This window comes from Epinephelus lanceolatus, chromosome 13 (genome assembly GCF_041903045.1).
Source record: "Epinephelus lanceolatus isolate andai-2023 chromosome 13, ASM4190304v1, whole genome shotgun sequence".
NCBI classification, from domain to species: Eukaryota; Metazoa; Chordata; class Actinopteri; order Perciformes; family Serranidae; genus Epinephelus; species Epinephelus lanceolatus.
The window spans coordinates 15359116-15386768 of NC_135746.1; the positions used below are offsets into that span (position 1 = coordinate 15359116).

At 39.3% G+C, this 27653-nt stretch overlaps 2 protein-coding genes across 2 annotated transcripts; one reads left to right on the forward strand and one right to left on the reverse strand.

The window, feature by feature from the left end:
* Positions 1–3114: 3114 nt before the first annotated feature.
* On the reverse strand, positions 3115–11608 carry LOC117270720 (uncharacterized). The gene is made up of 5 exons (XM_033648513.2): positions 11491–11608; positions 9726–11035; positions 9239–9340; positions 8495–8689; positions 3115–3416 (listed from the first exon to the last, which is right to left on the reverse strand). Exons 2-5 carry the CDS (start codon positions 11028–11030, stop codon positions 3249–3251), a joined length of 1770 nt encoding a protein of 589 aa, XP_033504404.1. The 5' UTR covers positions 11031–11035; positions 11491–11608; the 3' UTR covers positions 3115–3248.
* Positions 11609–12017: 409 nt separating this feature from the next.
* On the forward strand, positions 12018–23961 carry LOC117270722 (dihydrolipoyllysine-residue succinyltransferase component of 2-oxoglutarate dehydrogenase complex, mitochondrial-like). The gene is made up of 15 exons (XM_033648514.2): positions 12018–12165; positions 15212–15245; positions 15543–15585; positions 15865–15929; positions 16022–16096; positions 16232–16287; positions 16633–16741; positions 19315–19464; positions 19599–19672; positions 19770–19867; positions 20015–20145; positions 20265–20338; positions 20441–20524; positions 20648–20815; positions 21664–23961. Exons 1-15 carry the CDS (start codon positions 12103–12105, stop codon positions 21796–21798), a joined length of 1359 nt encoding a protein of 452 aa, XP_033504405.1. The 5' UTR covers positions 12018–12102; the 3' UTR covers positions 21799–23961.
* The last annotated feature ends 3692 nt before the right edge of the window (positions 23962–27653 follow it).

Below are 27653 nucleotides of genomic sequence, written 5' to 3' on the forward strand. Positions count from 1 at the left end.
GAGTCTTTCTTGCAGGAGAGCCTTATGAACAAGAGGCCTGATGTGTGTTTGCCCACAAAACAGTGAAGGAGAATGTGCTAGAAATTAAACAATGGCCTGAAGAATAATTATTGACATCTGTCTGACTTCACTTGTTTAGCCAATGTGAATTTTTTTTAAAGGGTAAGTTCAGTAATTTTTAACCTAGCACTATTATCCCATGTTTTTGTTTGTAGGTGACTTATGGGAGCAGTTTTTTTAAACTGGCCCAGTATTGAATGCGAGCGCTGCAGCCAGCAGCGGCAAAACAGCCTGCAATGTAAACACTTGGGGCAGTTGCGCACTGTCAGTTTACGTCCACTGAAAGTGTTTGTTTTTGCCACTGACAGGCTCAGATTATTATTCTCACTGTCTGACAACATTACTGAAATGATCCCTACAGAGATAGACCTTTTTGTTAAAGAGTAAGATTATTTTTTTTTAACCAAAAACAGCCTCTAAATCGCCAAACTCATCAGACTCCATTTAAACAAGGTTGAAAAATATTAAACTTACCCTTTAAGGAAGACTGGTAACATGTTGTCACTGCATGGTTAAGTGAGGAGAATGGAAGTGAGAGAATAAATGGTAATATAAACTTTCCGTGATGTGGAGCAACTCCATACACCTAAGCAAATTTCAGTGTAAAACTTTGTATGCTAATTTATCACATCCCAATCCCCAGTTTTACACTTAATGGTAGTGTGTTAGCCATTTTCTCCTTTTTTATATAGAAATAATTTAAACTTTTAAATATACAATGCTGTGACATAATTGCACCTAAAAAGAAGCTGCCATCTTTAAGAGTCCTAAGAGTTTAAAATCAGACTAGTGTATTTTTTGTGACAAATGTGCTTCTTGCAGCATTTTCTTTCCCTGAACTTGTGGCTTGAATGAATGTGAGTGTAAGAAATTGTAATGTGATGTAACTGAAAAGGACCAGCTCACTGTGGTGGTTGATGTGGTCTGTAATGTTTATCTCCTGTAGGTTTGAGAGGTTCACAGGATTGTCAAAGACTGTTTACGAAGATAACAAATTTGTCAACTAAGGAGATAAAGTTTACTAGGGACATTGGGGTTCAAGTGATTAAAGCCTGGTTTCCTCAATAATGAATTAAGCCTACAGTGGCTTTTTAAAAACAAAAATGGTAATTTGATTTTTATGTCTTATTTGAATACAAATTTTTAATCTTGCTGTTATATTACATTACATTCAGACTAAAGATGCAAAAAAGTTATTGGTACCACATTCAGCTCATTATTATTATATGTGATCACTAATGCACATCAGAGCCCATTTACCATAATGTTGATTTAACTGAAAAAGAACTCAAATGATATGCTTTTATTTTTATCTGTCTGACAAGTCAATTAAACTCTGAAAAAAAGCTCAGAAATGGCTGCAAATTTATCCGTGGACAATCTTCATGCCCTGTAGCAACTCAGATTCAGCCAGTGAAGACCCAGATGCCGGGGGGCTCATCCCACACCGCTCCAACTCCCTGCTGGATCAGCAAACTTTCTGTTGCTGCTGTTACACAGGTTAGACCCAGCTATGCCGTTGCCCATTGCTGTGACCCCCGGCACTGGGATTTGCACTTGCTGAATTTGAGGCTCATCTCTAGGGCTGCCGCCCACTTTCCTCCCAGCAAAGTAGCCCCCAAGCAGCAGTGAGTGAGGTGGAGGGACTGCAGGTTGTACTAGCTAGCTGATTCTTATCTCATTTGTAGCCTGATAAACACAGAGAGAACCCAAGAATGGGGCAAGGAGGGGCAGAGCGAATCAGTGTACTGCACGCAGTTAAATGTACCCATTTTAAAAGTAGTACCTGTATTAGTAGTAAATAAAGAGAAAAAAGAAAATTGATATAGCGGTCAGTGTTGATATTGTGGCGGGCCAGCACAACTAATTCAGTTTGTGGGAAACACTGGACATAGACAGGGATGTACACTCTGCTGCCATATTGTTATTGTTTTCCCGTTAACTGTGAGACAGATCACTACAGTTTACGTCAGGACAGTATAAACAGTTTGCAACCCTGCATTAGATTGCTCACTTACAAAGTTAAATTTGTGCATGGCTAAGGGTATATGAGGACAACAACACCGAGCTAGCTTCTTCTTAGAGCTTAAGGTCATGCTTTGGCCTGAAATGCCTGGTTTGGGGGGCACAGCCTCAGTAGGAAAGGCAGCAATGCTTCAGTAAAAAATAACCATTATTCTTGCCTAAAAGTCAGCTGGAAAAAGCAGCAATGGGTCGCTAAATCACTGGTTTTGTTGTTTGTTGGTCTCAATCAGTGGTCTGCAGCTTGACAGGTGTCTTGCCCACATTCAGCTTACATATGACATCACTTGAGAAACAATATGATACATATGAAACATGCGAATATGACATATTTGTGGTTTGCAGAAATGTACAGTGCCAGCAGTTTTTTAGTGAATGGGCTGTTGAGAGCACAAATGCATATGTGCACACTGCAGTTATTAAGGAGCAGGTGTTTTTGATATAAATTTTACATTTACAAAGGGTCCACTTGTGAAACAAAGGGGTCCAAGATTTTCACTCATGGAAAATTTTCCTCTGGATTATCAACGCTGTTACGGGAGTAACGAGAGGAAACAAGGATCATTATGATCGAAGCACACAGAATGGATGATGAAGGCCTGTTTGATTTGCGAAGGAGAACCAGCCACAGTGTGTCACATGGAAAGTGGATGGATGGATCTGAATGGTGAGTATGGAAGAGAAACAGAACCACTGCTACAACAGACATCGTGTACTAATTAAGCAATTTTTGAATTCATTTAATTTCCATTTTATATATCCTGTACATAAATACAGCTTGGTAATAATGAGCTCTGCTGAATATTAAACATGTTTTTCTCATGTGCTGTGGACATTATTTTGTACTACTTAGAGAAAAATGTCTCCCAAAAATCAGAAAATGTTCAGTGTTGGACTAAAATACATTTCAATCAATAAGAATATGTGTTATTGCTACATAATGTGATTTATATAGCAAAATACATATGACAAAACAACCTTATGATGCGACAATAACAGACAGTTGATAAACTCAGACATCAGTCTGCCATATTGGAGACATGCAGTCACCTGTTTTACAATGACGCATGCTCTTCATCAGAAACTAATAGTTTGCTGATCAAGGCATGAGTAAGTCCACATTGTGACGGTAACCACTGTGGCACATGATGTCTCCTGGTTGGTTCTCATCTAGCGTGATGACTTTTGAATTCAGCTGGTACGTCACTGTCCAGTTTACAGATAACTTTGTAGATCGCTTTCTTCCACGACGGATCTCGATCCTTTCCCACTGAAATTGAAATGTAAAACTCTCTCAGTGTAATCTCAGCAACTTCCAGGAATCTGTCAGGGACCTGTGAAGATTTAAAAAAGATTTTTTTACACACATCCAGTTTATATTGTAGATAATCACATTCAGGTGTTGGAAATGAAGGTAAGTAATGAGTCAAAATTTAGACCAGGGAAAACTGTTAATTGACAACAATATTAAACCAGTTGAATGATCAATAACAAACTGCATCAACTGCACAGCAGCATGAACGTTATTAATTTTAATGTGTTAAAGTTTTTTCTGTGTTTTCATACACTTAACAAATGTATTGTTCAAACAAAACAGGAGCTGGTAAACAGTATTATGTTGCAACGTCAAACCTTGCCATCCAAATTCAGTCCACTGTCCAAAGACTTTGAAGCACAGCAGACACTGCATCAGCGTGGTGTGGTGGTAATATTACATAATTCTCTACTTGCTGAAATATAAACCTTCGAGAAAAGGCTCAGGTGCAATCAAAGTTTTTAATGGTCTTGATTTTATTTTATAATAAATGTGAATTTGGACAATATCCCTACCTTTGGCCGGGCCTGACAGATACTGGATTTTTGAGGCCAGTATCAATATTGACATTCGATAGTTTAAAAGCACAATAATGATATATTGGCCAGTATATATTTTATTTAGACAACCCATGATGTAAGTACACATTTTTGATAACGTTCTCTTTTTTCTTTTTTTCCCCATTTGATGAAATATATGTTTAGCATTTCTGTGCTTCACTATATAGCAATAATCATTTATAATTTATCAGCTAATGGAATGAATTCACATCAGCTGATATATATCACATTCTTAGCTCAGGTAATCTGGTTTGTTTGTCATCTATTTGGCGTCTGGATTTTTCAGTTCTTAAAAGCTGCTTAAAACATTATGCATTTAATAGAATAGTAATTAGCAAGATAATAAGCTTATTAATTTGGAGAAAACATAATTAACAAGATTATTATCTTGTTAATTCAGTAAAATTAGCTGATTTATTTATTTATTTTTTTTTTTTTTAAACGTTTCTCATAATTCCAAGATAATAATCTCGGTAATTCAGAGAACATGACAACTTTTTTTTTTCTCAAATGAATGCTTTGTTTCCATAAGTATTAAATTAATATTAACTATTTTTTTTTTACTTATGTAATGGTGACCCTGTGACATTTTTCTTCACCAGCATTTGATCAAATATTAAAATCCCATCGAGTCTGCCATTAAATCTTGTGAGCACATTTGAGCTCCCCAAAGGATGGACTATTTATGTTCTGGATGTTCAATGTGTTCAAGTCTGCACGGAGATTACATCAGGATTTAAAAGGCCCTATAGTTTGCTGAGGATTTGTCTGTAAGCACCAGATGAGTTTTTCATTTTCAGCACCTCTGCCACCAGTTAAAGGAGGAAAAGGGTATTTTCCAACCTTATTTTGGAAGAACAATTTTTTTAACTGGTCCTGTATTGAGTGAGACCACTGCAGCTGGCAGTGGCAGAACAGGCTGCAATGTAATCATTAAGGGCAATAGCGCACCCTCAATGTAGTCCACTCTAAGTGCTTGTTTTTGTCACTAAGAGGCTCTAGTTGTTCTTGTTAGTGTCTGACATTGTGGAGAGAATTCTTCAAAGAAGTCTGCTTGTTGTTGTCTTCCTGTGACAACTCGCAAGATTTCGTCTTGAGCAAGACTTGGCTAGACACAATAACAAACAGACCTGAAGAAGCTAAAGTTAAAGGAAAAAAATGTATGTATCTGTAGGATCTTTTCCATAATGTTGTCAAATACTTACAATAACAATCTGAGCCTGTCAGTGGCAAAAACAGGCACTTATAGTGGACGTATATTGACAGGGTGCAAGTGGTCACATTGCAGCCTGTTTTGCTATTGCTGGCTTCAGTGCTTTCGCTCAATACTGCACCAGTTTCAAAAACAGTTGTTTCCATTATTCTCTTAGACACAAAGACGGGAAAATAGGGTCCAGGTTGAGAAAAAAAAATACAGAAGTTTCTCTTTGAGCTTCTATTACTGCAGAATCGTCACTGTCATGTTTGATATGCCAAATACTGATACTGATGGGTTCAGTAAACATTGGTCAGGTAGTAATTTACTGTACATCTCACAGATTGTTTTGATTCCTCTGGCTTCTCAGTGTAAAGAGCATCTGATGCCAAAGTTAGGGATTTTACATAACTTTTAAACTCAGCTGTATAGGGGAATATGTTATGGGTCACATAAATACCATCAAAGAGACAAGACACTTAATGCTCATCAGCCACAAGAGGCACCCATGTCCTCAGTTTAACAGTGTAACAGCTGAGATAGGATATGATGTCATTAAGTATTTACCCCTTTATGTGAGTATGTTGCTGCGCATGTTTCCAGCACAAGCATGGCTTAAAATAGTGTGAGGAACCAGTGTGTCATGCATTAAAACAACAGACTTTAGGTCCAACTCACAGATGAGCTTTTACTGTTGATGATGTGTGAAGGAAACCTGTTTGAGACAAAGAGGGCAGTCCCTGTTTACATTCCATGTAATATGTATGTTTGATTTGAGCTCCCACACCCAACATCACTGCTGGGTGTGTTCATGTGTGGAATCTAAGAAAATAAAAACCGAAAGAATAGAAAAATAGTTTGACATGACTTTGACGGTGACTGAAGTAAAAGAAAGGTTTATTCAGTACAGTTACATCATTTCTGTTTCATGAAAGAAACCCCAATTTTTGACTTAGGGTTAGGGTTTAACTAACATAACTAACTTTATGTTTTGGCCTGTTTTTTTGTTTGCTGGAATCCTTGATGCTCCACACAGAGCATAGTCACATAATTTCCATTTTCATTTGTCCTAAATTTTTAATCTTGTCCAAATGTGCAGGTCTTTTAAAAAAGTCTTTAAAAGCATTGAATACAGTTTCCTTAAAAAAAATAAATAAATACATTTTTTTTAAAAAGTGTATTAACCTGTGTATTCCCACTGCAGGCAAATATTTTGCCGTTATTTTTTTAAAAAAATCTGATTGCAGGCTGTCTGGAGATGTTACTCATGTATAAACTAAAAGATTAAGACCACCGAGCAGGATGTTTAATCCCTTATTAATTATTAATTTGGCCATAAAAAAAAATGTCATAAAATTATCATGTACTTGTATGAAATTGACTTTAAATATTACGAGGTTATGTCCCAGTAAACTGATTTCATGTTAATAATACACATTTGATGCAAATAATCCAGCACCTCTGAAATCATATCCGTTCTTGCCTACTATCCATCAGGTGTAATTGCTCTTCCTGTCGTATTTCATACAGTTGTGGTTACAGACTCTCTCCACCTCCCTACACTTGTATTTTCAGTGTAATTTATTTGCCCAAAAAAAGGGACAAATCAATAAACAAGGTTAAAGCCTTTTGGCAACGATAATCATGTTGTGAAAATCTGATACTGTGCTCACCGTGTACAAAATTAAAAATTCAAAAGTAATATAATGACCCTGCAGGTTGTTAAACGATATATTAAACACAATGCAACAACCTAATTACTCAAATCAACCAACAAATCAAAGTGACCTTTTTAAAAAAAAAAAAAAAAAAAAAAACTCTGAAACTAAAATTTGGTAATATTTTAACTTTACTCTTGAAAAAAATAATGACACTAAAAAACTGTGACATGAACTTCACAGTGTGCTTCTTTAGTTAAAAGGCTCATTCGTATCATCAAAAAGCCTTATAACAGGTATTACTAAGCCGTGTTCATTATGATATCATCTACTCACAAGTTATGAAATCCATTATCAACTGTTAATTTTTGCAGCAAATCCTCATTCAAGATTATATTCAGTAAACTCGCCTTCTATGACACTTTTCTCACTGTCTCACTGACACTTCTCACTGCTGTAGTGTTGTAATGAAGGAGATGCACTAGTTAGTAGAAATAGTATTAAAGCTACTAAATGTTACTTTATGTTAATATGTGGCAGACTGCGTGGAAAAGTACACAATGCCTGTGTGCACATAAACAGGTCAACATGAACACTTATAAATTACCAGATAAAGGAGAAAATGCTAATCACAGTGACCCTCACAGTCCTGTATCCATGCATATTAATATCAGTATTTCCTTCCACCTGTTCACTGATGTAGTGATGTCTTTATAACTTAGTTATAGTAGATTATAAAAAACAATATGAGAAGAGTTTTTTTTCTCATGCCAATATTAATATGGGTTTATGACTGGAAACTGGATGGAAGTTAAATAATCCACATTTGGCTCAACCAGTAAACTTTAAGAAGGCTTTTATTTATTTCTTTGAACACAAAAGTTGTATCTAATCTGATTCCCTGAGCTGCCCTCCCTACCTCCCCCCTCCTAAGTGTACAGTATGTGCCATATTCATGACCTTTTTTTTGTGGTAAGCTCGTTTGAGTATCTGTATTTTGTATATTTTGTCTATAGCAGTTATGCTGTTAAGTAACTTTGTGATGTGATCAAATTTACATGTTGGAAAAATTCAGCATGAATAATAAAATGTCAAAAGAAAAAATTAAGAGTTGGATATATTTTAAGTATTACTCAAATATTTCCACACAAATTCCCTTATGGACAATAAAGATATATTTAGTTATTTACTAACCTGACAGAAAATCCTCTTGAAATTATCTGCATGCATTATCACATCTAATTGAGCCTGTAGTAGATGTGTGTTTACATGTGCAGGGGATCTGGCTATAATGAAGCATGGCTTTAAATTCTTTTAAGTATTTTTTTTACCTCTGTACTTACAGTAAAAAGCAAGCACTACGAAAGCAATTCACATTAACTATGTGTATGTATCATATTACATACAAAATATTAGAAAGAGCTAAATGAATCCTGTAAAGCCACTAAAATATATAAGCCAGTTACAAATAAGGAGATGCAACTGCAGTGAAGCGGGCAGATTAGACAATTATTTTAAGATGTTAGACTACTGAGAAATATGAAGACAAGAAGATCAAAGTAAGACAAATAAAATGACCACAGTGAAAGCTCCCAAAGCAAATATCTGCATGATGTCAGTAAGATGTCATTAGTGTTTAGTTCATTCAGAGCAGTATAAGAATCACAGTGTAGCATCGGTTTACCTGGAAGTCGTTGGCTTTGTTGTAGTGCATGTTGAGAGCCCTGAAAAGTTCTGATTCTCTCCCCACAGTCAGACCCCTCACGTCGACCACTCCTTCTGCGAGAGCGTGCCGGGCGAACTTCTCCATCTGGATATAGTAGAACTCCCTGAAGTTACTGAACCACTTGATGAGCTGGGAGGTGATGCAGCGCGTGAACTGAGGATGAGGCGGACACACAGGTAAGTGACATGATCAGAGTGAGAAGGTTAATATGCTGTGATTGATTTATCTTTATGGGAGAGAGGAGTATTAAAAATACGAAGCGAATAAAATATAACTACAGCGTTTTTACATCTGTGTTGCCTTTTTTTTTTATACACAATTTGTGTTTTACAGATATGAAATAATGATGTACAGTTTTTAATCCTGATCTGATTGCTTGATTGTAATGTTGTTGACTAATAAAAAAAAGCAGAAACTATTATTTTGTCTCACTGACTCTTTATTCTGTGGCGACAGAGATGCATTATTAAAGAATAAAACAGGTTTGGGATCATGCGTCACTTTAAGATTTTCTCGCAGAAACAGCAAGAAATATGTCTCCTTCAAGGTATTAAGACATACCTTTACCAAGATTGTGACAAATGCTATACATCTGTATTTTTTACAGTAAAATCAAGTCATATTTATAAATAAAACCTTTTAAAATGGCACAAACGTATAGAAGAAATGTACCAGTGCTCAGTATTTCAAGTGTTTTCTCACCTGCACATCATGGAAACACATCTTCAGCACCAGCGAGCTCGGGTAGCGAGTGTAGAAGAACATGAGCTTTGCTTTTTTCAGGTGATTTGTGGTCAGACCCTCCTGAATGCAGCAGCGTTAAGGGTGAAACACACACATCCTGCACAAAAGAAACACCTGGACGGGAGAGATTTGGAAGTGGAGAGAAACTGCAATTTTCTTCAAAGTTTTGAGGATCAAAGGGAGTTCTTATTGGATTTTGTAAGGTGCGAAAGTTGTAGCCTTCTTTAAAAGAGAGGGGAAATAATTGTGGTAAGGTTTGTGACAGACTGGGTTGTTATTTGGACCTCAAATAGGCAAAGGGAGACTTATTACTGGTGTGGAAAAGGCAGGTGCTTCAGAAGCTACAATAAGGAATCATTATTTTCTGTCACTGTATTGATGTAGTCCAATGTTGGATCTTTTATTTGGTTTCCTTGTGGCTTTAAGAAGCAATTGTAAAGGATACATTCAGCATGTAGAGGTTATTCTTCAGGCAATCAGACTCGATCTTGACATGAGGGAGACACAGGCTTTCCAGCAGCAATGGATCCACCGACACAGTCTGTGGGCTTCTGATGGACCTGGAGTTGACCTTCGATCTCACTTTGACCGAATTCCAACGTCTGCCAAACTTTGCTTGACCCACTTCGGAGCATCCATTGTGCAAACACCTGAGGGCATGTGGACGGGCAGTGTTGTGAGTGGAGTCACAAGTGAAGGGGACTGAAGGTTTGGGATGATGCTGAGCTCTTGATCTGGACTGAAAGATGAACTTGTCAGCTCTTCCCAGTCGAGGCTTTTGCACAACCAGAGACAGAGCTTCAGTCTGAACATTTGGGACTTGCACTTCTGTATTGGTGCAACAGGAAAGTCTTAATGTATCATCTTTACCTACAGATGGCTGAAGAGGCGTATCTGTCTCTATGCTCCCCTTGTCGTTTAGTGATGTCTGTAGAAGCGGCATGCTTTTGAAAATAGAGTCGACGCTCCTGCTGACAGCCCTGGACAGTTCGTACTTTAAGACATCCGCCATCAGCTTTAATCTCTCAGGTTTGGATTGGAAGTAGTTCATCAGCTTCATCTTCTTCCATCCTTGATATTTTCTACTCGAGCTGCTCTCAGACTCGCTGTGAGAATCTGTGAATGCCTCCCTTGGAGATGTTTCAGAAGAATGGTTCCAGGTGGGGTATTTCCTGTCCTTACTGCTGTCCGTAGTGTCAGCTGTTTCGTCCACATGGCCGAATCTTGTTCTGAGCTGTCTGAGGTGCTGATGCTGACTCTCAAGGTGATTTCTCGTCATCTGGCTTCTTTCCACATGCTCCTGATCCTGAATCCTTTCATTTTCCTGCATGCCGCCTGACTCCTCATCCTGACTTGAGCTGGTCATGCCTTTGATGATATTCTCTACCCTGGCACGTTTTGCTTGATGGCCACTGTTTAAGTTCCACTCAGGGTGACCACAAGAACTCGGAGCAGGAGACAGGTGCCTCTTGGGGGGTAAATGTCCAGTGGTGCCGTCTCTGGATGGACTGAGCTCCAGCTGGCCAGTGCAAAACAGACTTGAACCAGCATCATTGCTGCTGTAATAGGCATTCTCCGGGAGCATCTTTATGTCCTTGCCGTCTTTGTGTGAAGACACAGGAACACCTGACACATCTGAGTTTGACAGCACGGGGTCTGGCTGAAAGGAGGAGAGGTGCTCTGTGGTGCAGCCGTCAAGGCAAATGCTGCTGGAAGGATACATACCTTTGCTCCAAATGCTTGGATTCATGCTTGCTAGGGTTTAAAAAAAACAACACTGACAAACTTGGATTTGACTTGACTAGCAGATAAATCAAAATAAAATGTAATAAGACGTTTTTCTGGCTATTTATTTCACTCAAATGAACTGGAATATGACTCAACTTTAACATGAAGCCACAATAATAAATAATGTCCAGATAAAAGAGAATTTTAGAATAAAGCATTTGGTATGCTGGCTTTTGTTTCACCACTAGCACACAACATTTTTCAAATATTTTCAGGTATTTCCACCTCACTTTTGAGTTGCATTTTTTTTTTAGTTTAGTCATAATTACACGAGACTTGATACATGGGTAAAAATAAAGATAAACAGAGATACAGATACAGATAAACATCTTACATCCTAGTTTGAAATGGCAGTAAAAGCTAAATAATGCAGCTTATAAAATAAAGAGCACATCTACATACAGTATAAAACAACAACCCACCTGTTGCCTGTGGAAAGGGACCCGAGGAGGATGCAGGTCTGGAGCTTGCAGGAGTGACTCAAGTATTTGTAGTGGTCCAGCTAAGAGCCCCGCCAAAATACAGGAGGTGTGGTCAAATATGTCAACCTATCCCATCCCTACCTGCACATAATGACATTAAATATGTTATTTAAATTAGGCAAATCACATTCAATGGACTATATTAAGAAAACATTCAAATTAGATTCATTTTCTTCCCATTTTTCTTGAACAGTGAACAATTAATTTGAAAGAATGTATAAAGTATGAATCACTGCCTCATGCTAGCAATGGTACAGTCCTATTACCTTAAATGAATGCTATCATCTGAAAAACTACAATAACTAATAGGTAATAATTATTATTAAGAAATAAATCAATAATTAATATGAGTTTTGTCAGGTTTTAGTTCATAGTGTCGAGTTTGATTTCTATCCACCCCCATCTCCCGCCGCTCTGTGCTCCAGACTCCCCCTCCCCTTCCTGCCGCAGTGGTTGCTCCCAGTCGGACCGCCCTCGCGCCTGGTAGCAGCGCGCTTCCGCACCGCTCCACCAACTGCTGTCAGATAAGAGACACAGCCGCTCGCTAGCGCCATGTTATCACGGTCCAGATGTGCATACCAGACGCTTGGTCGCTCTCTGTCGGCGGTGAGCCAGGTAGGTTGGACAAAAACACACTGGACTGAGCCTGTGTTTTAACTCTGAGACAGTTCCGACTGATTAAAACAAGGCACAGCTAGCGGTTAGCTAGCTAATGTTAGCTTGTGTAGCAGGGCCTCGCCTACCAAGGACGGACACTGACAGCTTCAGAGGCAGCTAGTGAGGATAAGTTGAAGAAGAAACTAAGAGCAGCACCCTGTTAACTACCTGACTATTGAAAATGGGGCTTTATATCAGAATAAAAGCAACATTTAAAGATAGCTTTGTTAGCAAGTTATAACAAACTCACTAAGTAACTAGCTAAGACCTCTGTCTGTTGTAAACTATTGGCTGTTCCTTCAAAAACTGCTTCAACACTACACCAAACAGTCTTTACCGGCTAATGTTAGCATGTTATGCTGCTGTGTGTTTATGACTGAAGTGAGTGCAGCTGACCTTACAGAAATAGCCCATGTCATGTTACACATACTATAACCCAAGTTAATAGCATGTCAAGCTTCAGGTGTCCTTAAAGTGTTTTGAGCACGTAATGGAGCTGAAACATGCACATGCCAGTACAATCTGGTGTGTCCTGTGACTGTCAGGGTTCATTTGTCCTTCTCCCTACTTCAGAGAGACTATTGGCCTGCATAGGGTTATGGAGAAATACAGTCAGTTGTCAGTTTATTAGGTACACTTGGCTAAAAATGATGCAGCCCAAAGCAGTAAAGCATACCTGCATGAAGACTAGACTACAACGGTCAGTTTGTGTTAAAAGTCTTAAAGAGGTTTTGATTTAACTTCACAGTCACTCTAGAAGTTGCAGTTTGTGGTGCTGTTGTGTTAGACTGATTTTTAGTTCATCTTCATTCACAAAAATGCACTCAGTCGACAGTTTAGTACACCTAGCTAAAACTATGTTCATCTTTAGAGGCTGCAGTTTATGGTGCTGCTACAGTTTATTGCCTCATACTGATAACTCTAGGTAGGCTTCATAACAGTGTCTACAGTGTGTCTACAGGTCCTTAAAAAGTCTTAAATTGTCTTAAATTCAGATTTGATGAGTCTTAAATAGTTTTGGTCACATTACTGCAAAAAAAACTCCAGCCTGACAGACCCAATGACTGTTTACAATCATTGGACAGACCGAAGAATTGCAGTAATAAATAGCATTTATAACAGCGATGAGATTTAGTTTTCTTTTTACATTAAACACATTTAACTTAAACTCACCCAATTGTTGTCGTTTTCCTTACTGTTCACTTTGAACTGTATGTTTAAATGGGTATTTCCATCGCAGGTTTGATCTTTAAATTCATATAAGGTGGCATTTAAAAGGTCTTAAAAAGTCTTCAGTTTAACTTGGTTATATCTGTAGACACCCCGAGTTCAACAGCACCACAAACGTCATCCTTCACATTGACCATACAGTTAAAGCAACACCTCTCCAAAACAAAAACTGATCATCATTACCTTTGTGGATTTATTGCAGGGCTGTTGCATTAGGCTTCAGTTTTGATTAGGTGTAGCCTACCTACTACCCAATAAACTGGCGGCTAAGTGTATAACTAGGGGTACAACTAATGATTACTGTTATTATCGCTTAGTTTAGTTATAACTAGACTCACAAGTCAGTCTTTAGACTCTTTGCTTAACTAAAGACTGATGTCTTTCTCCCTGATTTTGTGTTTAGATGAGTGGATACAATTTCAGAGTTTAAAAAAACTCCCTAAGTTGCAGAACCAATAGTAAGTCCACAGGGCGGTCCTTTGGTGGCTCGCTGAACTCTTGTGCTCATAAACATAGTCCGAGTGCATTAAAAGTTTTAAACAAAGTCGGTGTAAGTGCTTCATTTCCACAATCTTGTGGACTGAGCACACGTTTGATAAAACGGAGTTAAATCTCTCGGCAGCCATTTTCAAGCTCTCTGTGTGTTTGTGTCCTTGCAGACGAAAGGGGGAGCACACATTTCTGGGAGGGCGTGTCCTTTTCAAAAATGCAAGAGGCGTTGCTTTGTTGCCGGCCGTTTTCTCCGATGTGTTAAACACACTTTAGAAAGGAGTGTCCCCAGACTATCAGGAGGCGGAGATCTCTGATTGTCTGGTGGCGAGACTAAGTTATAACTGGAATCAGTGTCGGTGAATGTATTGCATTTGTGCTTTAAAAACTACTTTGGACTTTTGATCAATAGATTGAATAATTTAAGGGGATGATTGGTTGAAGGTAGGATTTGATGTGGGGCAGTTTCATTAACTTCGCAAATGTGTGTCAGCAATGGCACAAAAGACTCTTTTAGAAAATATTATAAAAGAAACCGCACAAGCAGAACAAATTGAAAACATTAACCCAAGATGCCTGAATATTTTGGCTGTTCATCCGCCAGTGTAACGTTGTACTCTCTGTTCTTCATGGTACATAATAAACACCTGTTGTTCTGGTGAGTCAGAGCACTGAACACTACAGAAACGTGGTGGCGGCATGTCTGTGCACGCTTTGATCCTCTATATAAGCTTTAATCCATTTCTGACAACTCCACCCTCCTCTGGCATCCCACATCCGGAGGTTTAGGTTTGGGAAACAAGCGACTCCACCAAGCAAACATCAATGTAAAAGCAGGCAGTACGAGGAAGGCCTCTTAACGAGAGGCTCTGTCCTCAAATTACCCCGACACATGAGTCATAACATGCGGCAATGCAGCACAGTAACAGTCAGCATAGGAGAATCCAGCGGTTTTAACGGAGAGCTATGAAAGTTCAGAATTTATGGGTGGGGTTTTTTTTAGAGGACTTACAGTTTGCATAAGCTTGTTTGTATATCAGATTAAGTAGGCTGGTTAACTGTTAAACCTTTGTGTAAGATGTAGGGGAAAAGTACGTGATGGTTTGATGCTCAACATTGGCGACAGATTTGTTTTTAATCAAAGTATGGGGAGGACAACTAATCAAAATCAACCTAATGTGATTAAAAAGTTGCCAGTTTAAAGGGCTGTCATAATTCACAGGCAACATATATAAATAATTTAATATGAACCATATTTTTGAAGTTTTACTTTTCATCTTTTCAGGCCAATAATGTGCTGGTCCAACAAAGTGCATCAGGTAAGTGTGCCTCTGACGAAGCAGACTAGACCTTTAGCTTGATGCGAGAACCTCATCAGTAATGCAGCATCTAAAACTGCAGTCTTAATGTTACTGCTCATGAATAAACAAGCTCTGTGAGTGAATCATCCAAAGCAGAGTAAGTGATGTTTGTCAAATGACTGAGATGCCTTTAGGAGCCCACAAGTGGTTAATTGCAGCTCTCAGAGAACTCCTCTCATATCTCATGTGAGAGCCTCAGGAAAAGCTGCTGTTGTTGATTTTCTTTCTTCTTCTTCTTTTTTGTTTTCTTTCAAGGCCTCCCTGTCTGCAGGCGGCTAGTTTACAGGAATTCTCAGTCGTAAGTGCTCTCTCCTGCTTTGCTGACTGTCTTTAAATGCCCCTCAGTAACCACTCTGTAGCATTGTCAGAGTCTATTTTATTTATGTAACTCAACTGTAAATCTGTGCAGCAAAAATGATCTCAAAGGGGTTTTACGTGCATTACAATAAAGGTAAAAAGATGAGGAAGGCATCTGCGTATTGATCAGATCATGTGTGCATGGTAAAGCACGGTAATTTGGTTTGCACAAATGCATTTGTCTAAAAATACAAGTAATTATTTTTTTCTCGACATTTAGATGTGAATTTCCATCATCAGCGAATGTCTTCCACATCAGATACTTCAAGACATCTGCTGTTCACAGTATGCATTGCAACAATTCTCAGCACTTTGTACTGATGGTCACTCTGCTCAGTGTTTAACTTACAGCAACTGTTGTTTTGGTGTCTGTGCAGGGGATGAGGTTGTCACAGTCAAAACTCCTGCATTCGCAGAATCTGTTTCAGAGGGGGATGTGAGGTGGGAGAAAGGTCAGTATAAGTCAAAATATCTTAGTTGTCAATATTTCACAGGAGTCGGTGTCCCATATTGTATTATGAATGGGCCAAATGTTTAATTATATTCTGCACATGAAATACTGTATGCTCTTTCATTGTTTGTTTCAGCTGTGGGCGACTCAGTGTCAGAAGATGAAGTGGTGTGTGAAATTGAGACGGACAAGGTATGAACAAGAAAGACCATCAGCCCTAAAATCATCTCTGATTTTTTTATATATGATGTTAATATGTCAGATTAAATGTGGCCAAAGTTTCAAATAATGAGGTGCTACATGTAGCTACATGCTAATATCTAGGAAACATGTAATCTTGGTTACTGATGTCGTTAATGTCTTCTTAACTTCAGATCATATTTCTGCTGGAACATGTCTGGTTGTGTCTAGAAGATTTTACTGGTAATTTTTAGGGAAAAAGTGCCACTGTTCTCTGTTACAGTCATATAATAGATCCCATTTAAACAGAGTGTGTGAAAATGACTTCTAAAAAAAGTCTGTATTTTGTACTTGCAGACCTCAGTACAGGTCCCCGCTCCAGCAGCTGGTGTCATTGAGGAACTGCTGGTGCCTGATGGAGGGAGGGTAGAAGGAGGGACGCCGCTCTTCAAACTCCGGAAAGGAGGTGAGCTTAGAGACCCATCAGTTATCCTTTTATTACTGAACTAATATGTTGGTGGCAGCATGATACCTGAGTTTCAGTACCAAAATATTACATTTTTTAAAAATTTACTTTGTTTGGAGATAAAACTGCCTTTCTACTCAAACAGCCTTATTTTCCCTTAATAATATACAGTATTAAAATATCACACATTCTTTTAAATGGGGAACATTTGATGTGATTTTCTTTGTTTTGTTACCCATAGACACACTACTTTAAAATGTATTGAATTATCTCAGCAGTAATAAGACAGAATTTTGGTATTTTGGAAATCATCAGACCCATACTACATTTTGCCACATTAGAACTATAAGGTTCAGTCCGCATTCTGAATGGTTTTGAGATATTAAGCTTTAAAGTTTGTGCATTTCAAATGGCAAAAATAATATGTGGAACAAGTCTCTTTCATACGTGAAAATGTCAACACCCAGAAGTTATGCTAAATGTAAAATACCTAAATCCTGTCAGCTTTGTAAATGGGGTTTTTACGGACATGTCAGATAGGTACAGTACAGGCCAAAAGTTTGGACACACCTTCTCATTCAATGCGTTTTCTTTATTTTCATGACTATTTACATTGTAGATTCTCACTGAAGGCATCAAAACTATGAATGAACACATGTGGAGTTATGTACTTAACAAAAAAAGGTGAAATAACTGAAAACATGTTTTATATTCTAGTTTCTTCAAAATAGCCACCCTTTGCTCTGATTACTGCTTTGCACACTCTTGGCATTCTCTCCATGAGCTTCAAGAGGTAGTCACCTGAAATGGTTTTCCAACAGTCTTGAAGGAGTTCCCAGAGGTGTTAAGCACTTGTTGGCCCCTTTGCCTTCACTCTGCGGTCCAGCTCACCCCAAACCATCTGGATTGGGTTCAGGTCCGGTGACTGTGGAGGCCAGGTCATCTGCCGCAGCACTCCATCACTCTCCTTCTTGGTCAAATAGCCCTTACACAGCCTGGAGGTGTGTTTGGGGTCATTGTCCTGTTGAAAAATAAATGATCGTCCAACTAAACGCAAACCGGATGGGATGGCATGTCGCTGCAGGATGCTGTGGTAGCCATGCTGGTTCAGTGTGCCTTCAATTTTGAATAAATCCCCAACAGTGTCACCAGCAAAACACCCCCACACCATCACACCTCCTCCTCCATGCTTCACAGTGGGAACCAGGCATGTGGAATCCATCCGTTCACCTTTTCTGCGTCTCACAAAGACACGGCGGTTGGAACCAAAGATCTCAAATTTGGACTCATCAGACCAAAGCACAGATTTCCACTGGTCTAATGTCCATTCCTTGTGTTTCTTGGCCCAAACAAATCTCTTCTGCTTGTTGCCTCTCCTTAGCAGTGGTTTCCTAGCAGCTATTTGACCATGAAGGCCTGATTGGCGCAGTCTCCTCTTAACAGTTGTTCTAGAGATGGGTCTGCTGCTAGAACTCTGTGTGGCATTCATCTGGTCTCTGATCTGAGCTGCTGTTAACTTGCCATTTCTGAGGCTGGTGACTCGGATGAACTTATCCTCAGAAGCAGAGGTGACTCTTGGTCTTCCTTTCCTGGGTCGGTCCTCATGTGTGCCAGTTTCGTTGTAGCGCTTGATGGTTTTTGCGACTCCACTTGGGGACACATTTAAAGTTTTTGCAATTTTCCGGACTGACTGACCTTCATTTCTTAAAGTAATGATGGCCACTCGTTTTTCTTTAGTTAGCTGATTGGTTCTTGCCATAATATGAATTTTAACAGTTGTCCAATAGGGCTGTCGGCTGTGTATTAACCTGACTTCTGCACAACACAACTGATGGTCCCAACCCCATTGATAAAGCAAGAAATTCCACTAATTAACCCTGATAAGGCACACCCGTGAAGTGGAAACCATTTCAGGTGACTACCTCTTGAAGCTCATGGAGAGAATGCCAAGAGTGTGCAAAGCAGTAATCAGAGCAAAGGGTGGCTATTTTGAAGAAACTAGAATATAAAACATGTTTTCAGTTATTTCACCTTTTTTTGTTAAGTACATAACTCCACATGTGTTCATTCATAGTTTTGATGCCTTCAGTGAGAATCTACAATGTAAATAGTCATGAAAATAAAGAAAACGCATTGAATGAGAAGGTGTGTCCAAACTTTTGGCCTGTACTGTAGATAGTAGACAGAAACACCACTTTCTGCTAGTAATTATACATTTCTATCTTGCAAAACATGAAAAGAAGCAATGATTTTCAAGTAAAACAAACTTAAAGTTCACTTATAATTTGTTTAAAAACATAAAAATAGTGTTTAACAGAGTGTCTACATGTGAGAACATTTAATTTAATGCTTTCTATGATATTTTTATGACTTTTATTTTTTGTTGTGGAACAAATTTTATTTTTCTTATTCAAAAAGCATTGCAGGCTAAGTAAAGATCGGTGATAAATATTTTGTTCAGTGTAGAGGTCAATCTCCAGGCACGATTAGTTTAAGTTTTGTTTGGGTTAAGTCAGATTGAACCTTATAATTACAAGATGACGAGTTGTCTTTCTTTACTTCTGTGGTCTCAGCTGTTGCTGCCAAAGCTGCTCCCTCCCCAGCTGCAGAGGCACCGGCTGCAGCCCCTCCACCTCCTCCTCCACCACCACCTCCAACTTCAGCCCCCTCTGCCATGCCTCCAGTGCCCCCGGTGCCACCACAGGCCGCTCAAGCCAAACCTGGTGTGTTTCCTTCTCCAGCTTATGAATCTACATGCTACAGAAAGCATTTATATGTAATTAATGTGCAGTATATATCTGATTAGGCCACGAACACTGTTTTTAATATCACATCCTGTCTTTCCCCCTTTGACAAGTTTCTGCCATCAAGCCCACACCTGCAGCTCCGGCACCAGCTCCTCCAGCAGCAGGAAGCAGAGGAGAAAACAGGGTAACACACACATGCTGATGACATTTTTCATTGATGTTTTGTTTCTTTAGTTAGAGTTAATATTGGACATAATGAAGTTTGTTCTCCTTCTGTCCAGGTGAAGATGAACCGTATGAGGTTAAGGATCGCCCAGAGGCTAAAAGAGGCTCAAAACACCTGCGCCATGTTGACCACCTTCAACGAGGTGGACATGAGGTGAGCTGCAACACAGATTACCTCATAGTATCTACATGAGTCTAAACCCTCATCAGTCAGGACTACAAGCCTCAGCAAGCTTCTCCAGTTTTCAAAGAGGTTTGCTCACTAAACTAATGTTCTAATACTTACTTAACTTTGCTTCAGCAACATAAAGGAAATGAGGAAACTCCATCAAGATGCCTTTGTAAAGAAACACAACATCAAACTGGGTTTTATGTCAGCGTTTGTGAAGGCAGCCGCACACGCTCTGACTGACCAACCTGCTGTCAATGCTGGTAAGATAACACTGACTGACTTCCACTGGTTTTTCTTTTGCCTAAAATTGAACTTTCTCCAAGGGAGCTTTACTCCCTGTTGTGTAACTGACTTGTTTTCCCGAATTGTTTATCTACAGTTATTGATGATACAACCAAAGAGATTGTCTACAGGGATTATGTGGACATTAGCGTTGCTGTGGCAACTCCAAAGGTATGACTTCTGGTTCTATAAACTTTATTTTTTATATTAAAACTGTTTGTGCTAAATGTTGAGTCACATCGAATACAGCTGAGTAACAGAGTATTTGTTTAGGGTCTTGTTGTGCCGGTGATCCGTAATGTTGAGACCATGAACTTCGCTGACATCGAGAAAACCATTAATGCACTGGGAGAAAAGGTAAAAAGCTTTGTGCTACACGTGTCCCAGATGTTTGTCATTTTAAACTGCAAAGTAGTTTTAAACCAACATCTGCTTAATTCACCACGAAAAAGAGAAAATGATTTGTGTTGTGTGCCTCAGGCTCGTAAAAATGAGCTTGCCGTTGAGGACATGGATGGAGGCACCTTTACCATCAGCAACGGTGGCGTGTTTGGCTCCATGTTTGGCACACCCATCATCAACCCCCCACAGTCTGCCATCCTGGGCATGCATGGCATCTTCGACCGACCTGTGGCCATCAATGGCCAGGTGAGAGTTATGTGTCTGTAGATACAGGTGTCATAATTGTTTCAAAGAAACAATTAAATGAGCTATAACTGTATGATTACTAAGAAATGAGAATGTTTCTGACACGTTTTTCAAGCTGCACGACTCATTTTGGAGTCGTTCTGAATTTTTCGTTTCGCCAGATGTTGTTTGTAGAAGCGAGGACTGATCATGGCTTGATCAACTGCTCCCGGCTGGCTGACGTTTGAAGGAATTTCTGGCATGTCAGAAAATTTTGGTTGGCTGTTGTCAGTCTCTGACAGCAGACTGAAAGTGCCATGGTGACAGGAAATAAGAAGGTCAGGTTGGTCGAGCTGTGGAAACGGCATATGTGCCGTATGAACGAGAGTAACGTTGGCAATAATGCATCCTTGTGACCAGCTTTGATGTAACATTACAGACCTCTGTTAGCAAACAAACTTCTAGCTGCCTTGGAGCTTTCAAACAAATCTTTGTTGAGAAGTCAGTAACCAGAAGAGTCTGCAGGGGCCGATGGGCCTTTCTTTCCTACAGAACGTACCTGAACGTACAGTGTGAGCACTCAGGTTGTGGCTTGACAGTCGCACCATACATTGTGAACACATCACACACAATCATGAGCTGTGGCTTTACATCGCAGACAATTTACACATACAGTAGGAGTTGGAATTATATGTGTAAGACGATGCTTTACACAGAAAAGTCTCCAGGAAATTAATGTCAGACCTGAGCTACACGTACAGACAGCCTGGGCAGACAGTGATCATACATACTAACATGGATCTACTTGTTTTCTACATCTGATGCACTCAAACAAGAGTAAACAATAAAACTGCTTTCTGCTTTGGCAGGTCGAGATCCGGCCCATGATGTACGTGGCTCTGACATATGACCACCGGCTCGTTGATGGCAGAGAAGCGGTCACTTTCTTACGCAAGATCAAAGCGGTGGTGGAAGATCCACGAGTGCTGCTTCTGGACATGTGATGTTTCCACCACCACATTACTCTTATTTAAAGATGCATAAAAATGGACTCCGTGTCACAAAACACGCACAAGATCGCTAACACAACTATTGCTGTCTTTTTAAATAGTCTGACTGAACTGCAGGAGGGGATATTAAGGTCACAACACTCACATGGAGCTTAAATACGTGGTATTATCTGTAAAAAAATATGCTTGAAATGGGCTGTGGCTTGATCAGCAGAGTAAATAGATTGTTCGCCATCTTCTATCAGTTCCTGTTTTGCTATATTGGAATTTAGACGTGGGACAAGTCACATTTACATCACACGTCTCAGGACAAAAATTGGCACACATAGGCATAAAATGTTGACAATAAGTCACAGACAGGTGTCTCATTATACCTATGTGCTCTTCAGATGGACATATGAAGCAATAGACAAACACTCACTGCATCTTTGGCACATTTGTGTAATCATGAAACAAAATGGCTTTTCCAGGCAGCAGTTGGCTGCCTGACTTTGTCCACTGCTCGTTAGTTAGTGCTCCTCCTGAGCCACTTTTTCCACAGCGGGGCCAAGCTGCGCTCACACAGATTAGTTCAAGATGTTTTTAATGTAAACACAGGATTGAAAGAATTCTTTGGTTTGCTGCTTGTCATTGTTACTAGCAACAGTCTGGGGAAAAGAATCAGCTACCAGGAAAGCAGGTTTTTGTATGAAACACGTGTCCCTGTGCCATGTTTAGAGGTGACCTCAGTTAGATTCCTGCTTCGCACAGTCGTCCATCTCCTGTATCATTTCCGTTTTGTCTTAAATCTGCCCTGCAGATTCTTTGACCTTCAAAGTCTTACAATGTTGATCAAATTGCTTTCAGCTTTCTTGTAAAACAGACACATGAATTCACTGTTCATTAGCAGAAACTGTACAAAACACAAACCAAACACTATTTGTTTTTTAACCTGTATACATATATATAGAGTGGTACAGGAATGAGTCCTAAAATACAGAAATGACCTAGCGTTTTTGCACTTCCCTCGTCTCAAAGTCAATGGGTTTTTGGATCGATACCTGAAATAAGGTCTGTGGTTAATGCAGGTTTAAGGGCCCGTACACATGCCGCGTTTTTTGTGCCCTCAACTTCATTGTTTTCAATGTAGACGCACGGCAGGTGCGCTCAAATGCCAGAGCGATGCCAACAGCTATGCCAAGAGCTGTGCCCCGAGATAAACGATAAACTGAGTTCAGCTTTTGGAATGCAGCAACGCGCACCGCATGTCACGTGAAGAGAAACATCAGTCTGTAATAAATACGGAAAAGTTGATCATTTTGGTGCAGAGCTTTCTGAGCTTTACATCAGTCCCATGGACGATGTGCCCACACACTTATAAACAGCACCAGGAAGAAGATCAGCTCTGCACTTAACAGTGCTTGTTAAGTTTGCTTAGCAACCTCAGATGCCACCTGCTGCTGCGCTCTTGAAAGCTGGCACAAAAGTAGCGGCCAGTGCCCCAGCTTGCGTTTTCCAGGTGGTTAAAGACGCGGCACGTGTACGGCCCCTAGAGATTTTTTACATTTTGTTCTTTAACATGAAATACATCAGTAAATACTCCACTTGTAAATTTTGAAGCTTTTATGAGTCTAAAAAAAAGGTGGTTGCTGACAAGCGGCTAAATGAGACTACAGAAATTTATCATGCTGAACACGGCTTTACAGCCTCATTGTGGTAATGACGTTGAAGTCATATGACCATAGTGTCGATCATTTGTAGTCTAACAATCAGCTTTTTACCTCTGGCAGTTGCATTTTTGCTTCAAATATCATAAAAGTGGTGAATATTTGTAAAGATTATCTTGCTAAACAAAATGTGTAACTATCAAAAACTTTTGTTCACCACAGAGCTTTTTTTAATAATAATCCAAAATTCAATAGAAAAATCTCATCCGCTTTTTGTCGAGGGAACCAGAGCAATGCTAAAATCAAAGCCTCATCCCTGCAGCACTCTATATACACTATATTGTTACTTTATGGGCAATATGTTGGGAGTAATGTTCAAAATGCACAATTTGGCAGCAGGTTTTTATGTTGAGCTCCAATGTTGGATGAGATTTGCTTTGTGCTATCCTATATATAGAATACTTGTATCTATTTAAAGAAACTGTTTTAAACATTAAACATCTCAAAAGTTTTATGTACGAAATTTTGTCTTGCACATTTACTTTACAGGCTTTGTACACACTTTAGTCCAACAGTGATTAACTAAAGCTTACTAGTCTAGTCCTTTTCACGTCGATTGACTTATCCATTAATTGGCAACAATTTTGATAATGAGCTAACGGTTAAGGTTTAAGGTTTTCCTTCTTTAGTTTGTCTCATATGATTGTAAATGGAATCTCTGGGTTTTGAATTGTTGTTCACACAAAACAAGACATCTGAAGACGTAATATCGAGCTCTAAGAACTTGTGATGGGCTTTTTTGTTTTAGCTGTTTTCTGAAATTGTAAAAACCAAACAATTCCAAGTGTACACTGCACCAGAGAAACTGTTGACTGCACATTTTAGGGCTGTACCTGACTCAGAGTTATGCCAGTTGAATCAGATTTGCCTGTTTATTATGAATATTTGACGATTCAGGGGATTTTTTTTCCATTGAAAGTTCTAAAGTTTGACCTGGGTTCAGTTCAGTGTGTCAGCAGCATTCATGTGATATAGTAAACAAGCAAACAGCGCAAACAATGAATCCGACATGTGCAACAACATATTTTCCCAACACTAGACATCAAGCAAAACCCAGAGACTGTATCGTACTACATTGTTGTGAGCTGTAAATTCACCATTTCCAAGCAGCAGAGAGAAGATAATGTTATCTCGAAGGCTTACGGTGGAAAGTCTGCAGCTGTCTGTACCAAAGAGTGGCGTGAAAGTGAGGAGTGCTCACTCTGCAGCAAAATCTGGGGACCTGAACGTCCCCTGAAGTACAGCATGCTGACCAGGAAAGCAGTGTCATTCCAGTGAGGGGTCTTCAACTGTCGACTCGAATGTCTGACTTTCAAGGGACAGCACATTTCAGCTCAAGTTTCATCTTCTAGAAATGGACTTTGTCCTTTTGAAAAAGACTCACACGGCAAAATAAAAGCACAAAGCTGAGGCCGTGAACGCTGTCATGGCCGACCCTGGCTGAAGCATTTCATCTCGTGCCAAATCTGCTTTGCTCCTGAATTCCCTGCTGCGGCTGAATTCTGTACCGAAGACCGATCTTCAAAGCCTCATTAGCCAGCCCACCGCTCTGCTCTTGAGAAGCTCCAAATAATGGGATCGTCTCTGACAAAGTCTTGAGGGTTGCTTGGCCCTTTCTCCCACTTCACAAACACAGGCTCAAGTGTGTGCAGCTGTGTATGATGCCCCTTCAGTATTTCTGTTTACTTTAATAATCACGGAGGACAATGGGTCCTAATGTACGTCTTTGTTTCTCTGCCAGCACCTACACAAATGTCTGAACAACACTGTTTGGAGGAAAAACACAGAATTCATTATGAGGACACAAAAAACCCAAAACATTAGATTACCATGAGAATACTGGAGGTCCTAATGGGCCTGAATACAGCAAACAATGATACAAGGGTTCCTTTAATTTAATTATTTACTTTTATTACCGCTCAAGATTCCATTAGCGCTTTTGAGATCATGTTAATTGGCAGCGTGTGCCAGTGGGTGCATAGATATCTGAAGGGTTTGTTGGCAGGTTTTTGTTTCGTCTTCAAAATTTGGCCAAATCTGTGAATTTCCAATTGGACTGCTCAATAAGATGTGGGTTTTAAGTCTTTGTGTCCATTCAGATGAAAGATGGCCCATTAGAAATTGGCAGCTAGCTGTTTGTTTTCATTAAGCCACATCAGAGAGGTAATTTACCTAAATTATTCTGTTATTTTTCCTCTTTTAAATCGCTAATTATAACAGTGTCATTATATAAAGAATTGTCTTTAATCCAATTGAAAAAGTGTGGTTTTGGGTTTAAGGAGATACTAATATTAACAAGCAACACTGTCCATTTATATTTTTATTCTCAAACACTTTTACTTTTAAATTATTGAAGACATCCTGTTAGGTTTTATTAGAGTACTCTTCATTTAGTGGAACATCTTAACACATTTTGTCAAATGAGCAACCCTTGTATGCATGTTCAAACGAATTCTAACTAACATCCTGTCGTGGTTTTACATCTATTAGATAATTCTGTACACATCCCCCATGAACACAGCCGGGGACAAACTAATCAAAAGCATAACTACATACTTGTATTGCTTTTTATATAATTTTTATCTGGACTCAGCTACAACTTATATTTTATACATTACTGATGGTTATGAGAGGGATCCTGTATATTATAATTACACAATGTGACTGAAATTCACTAAATGTTCACCACAAGAATCTCATTCAAATAAGGTAAGTTTTATGGGCCTTGATAAACTGATAGTCTCTGAATAATATACAGTATAATAATAACTTTGTTGGAGTTACAGTGTCACATATTGGAATTTTGCAAACCTTTTTCTAAGCCAAACAGCAAATGTTCAACTTATTGTTGGTGTGAAAGGAAAACTTCACCCCCAAATGACCATTTTGTTCTCTTGAAAGCCAGACTTCGTTGTCATTTTACCTCCCTGAACACAGGAGCTGCTGGTCTATCACTTCCTTGATTGTTTAGATGGTTTGTTTTTGTGTGACTTGGGTGAATCCAAACTTACCCTTTAAAAAAGTGGTTCCCAACTGGTGGGTTGTGGTCCAAAACTGGGTTGCAGGTTAATTCCTAATGGACCGCAAGTGACTTGCAAACGTGTCAAGTTCGTAAAAAACACTGTATTTTAAAGTACAGTGAATTTCCGGCACAACGCTTTTATTTTGAGGTGCTGTTTCCTGCTGTAAAATGAGTGAATAACATACAGCTACTTAACAGAGACAGAAAACTAGCTTGACAACATGGCCACACGCAAGTATGATGCTGAATTTGTTCAACTCCTTGGACCTTGAACTAATGACTTCTGAACCCTGTGGCTGCACCAGTTTAGAACTACTGCTTTAAAACACCAAACTCAAACAATAACACAAACTAACTGATCAAGGCAGCGGTAGACCAGTAGGTCTCATGTTCAGCGAATTAAACTTAATGTTCTTATGAATGGAGTCTTGCTTTGAAGAGAGCATAGATAAGTTTCACTTTGAGTTCAGTTCCTCGTCAAGAAGGGGCTGTTTGTCTGGGAAGTACTGAGCATATGACTAGAAAAGCAGGACTTGTAGTATACAATGCAAGTTGTGTAAGCATTTGTAACAGATGCTTTGATATTGTTTTGCTGTTGTTAAATGCAGCCCCCTATGACTTCGATTCAGCAAGAACTGTTCTGTTTTTGGATTCTTCATCATGAAGAAAAAGTTCTCTACATCAATAACATGTAGTGAGTAACTGATATCCGGTGAGGTATTCCTTCAAGACAAATGTCTTTGCCTAATTTTTTTACCAAGATGCAGGAAGAAGAAGACGGAGGCCATACTCACATCAGGCTAAGAACTTGTTTTATCATTTCACAGAGAACTCTAGCAAAAAGAGACATGTCTTTACTAAAGCTCTTTAAAGAAAACTGTTGAAGCAAACATTTCCAATTGTAATGGTGACCATAGTTTGAATGATCTTGTGATCATTCTGGCAGCCAGTTGCCATCCCTTCTAGACAAAATTTGAAGGATGTGGAGCAATCAAATGGCTTCCTGTAGGATCCAGGAGAACGTCCAGAGAGGAAGGTGATAATGAAGAAGAGAGTTGGAAGAGTTTTCAACTCTGACAGCTACCACAGCTCTTCATTGAGTAATACTGACAGCATTAGCT

Coding starts and splice junctions, on each gene's coding strand:
- LOC117270722 (XM_033648514.2), top strand. CDS start 12,103: ATGTTATCACGGTCCAGATGTGCATACCAGACGCTTGGTCGCTCTCTG. Junction 16,097..16,231: donor GGATGTGAGGTGGGAGAAAG/GTCAGTATAAGT, acceptor TGTTTGTTTCAG/CTGTGGGCGACTCAGTGTCA. Junction 19,673..19,769: donor GAAGCAGAGGAGAAAACAGG/GTAACACACACA, acceptor CCTTCTGTCCAG/GTGAAGATGAACCGTATGAG.
- LOC117270720 (XM_033648513.2), bottom strand. CDS start 11,030: ATGAATCCAAGCATTTGGAGCAAAGGTATGTATCCTTCCAGCAGCATT. Junction 8,690..9,238: donor TGTGTTTCCATGATGTGCAG/GTGAGAAAACAC, acceptor CCTCATCCTCAG/TTCACGCGCTGCATCACCTC. Junction 3,417..8,494: donor ACAAAGCCAACGACTTCCAG/GTAAACCGATGC, acceptor AAATCTTCACAG/GTCCCTGACAGATTCCTGGA.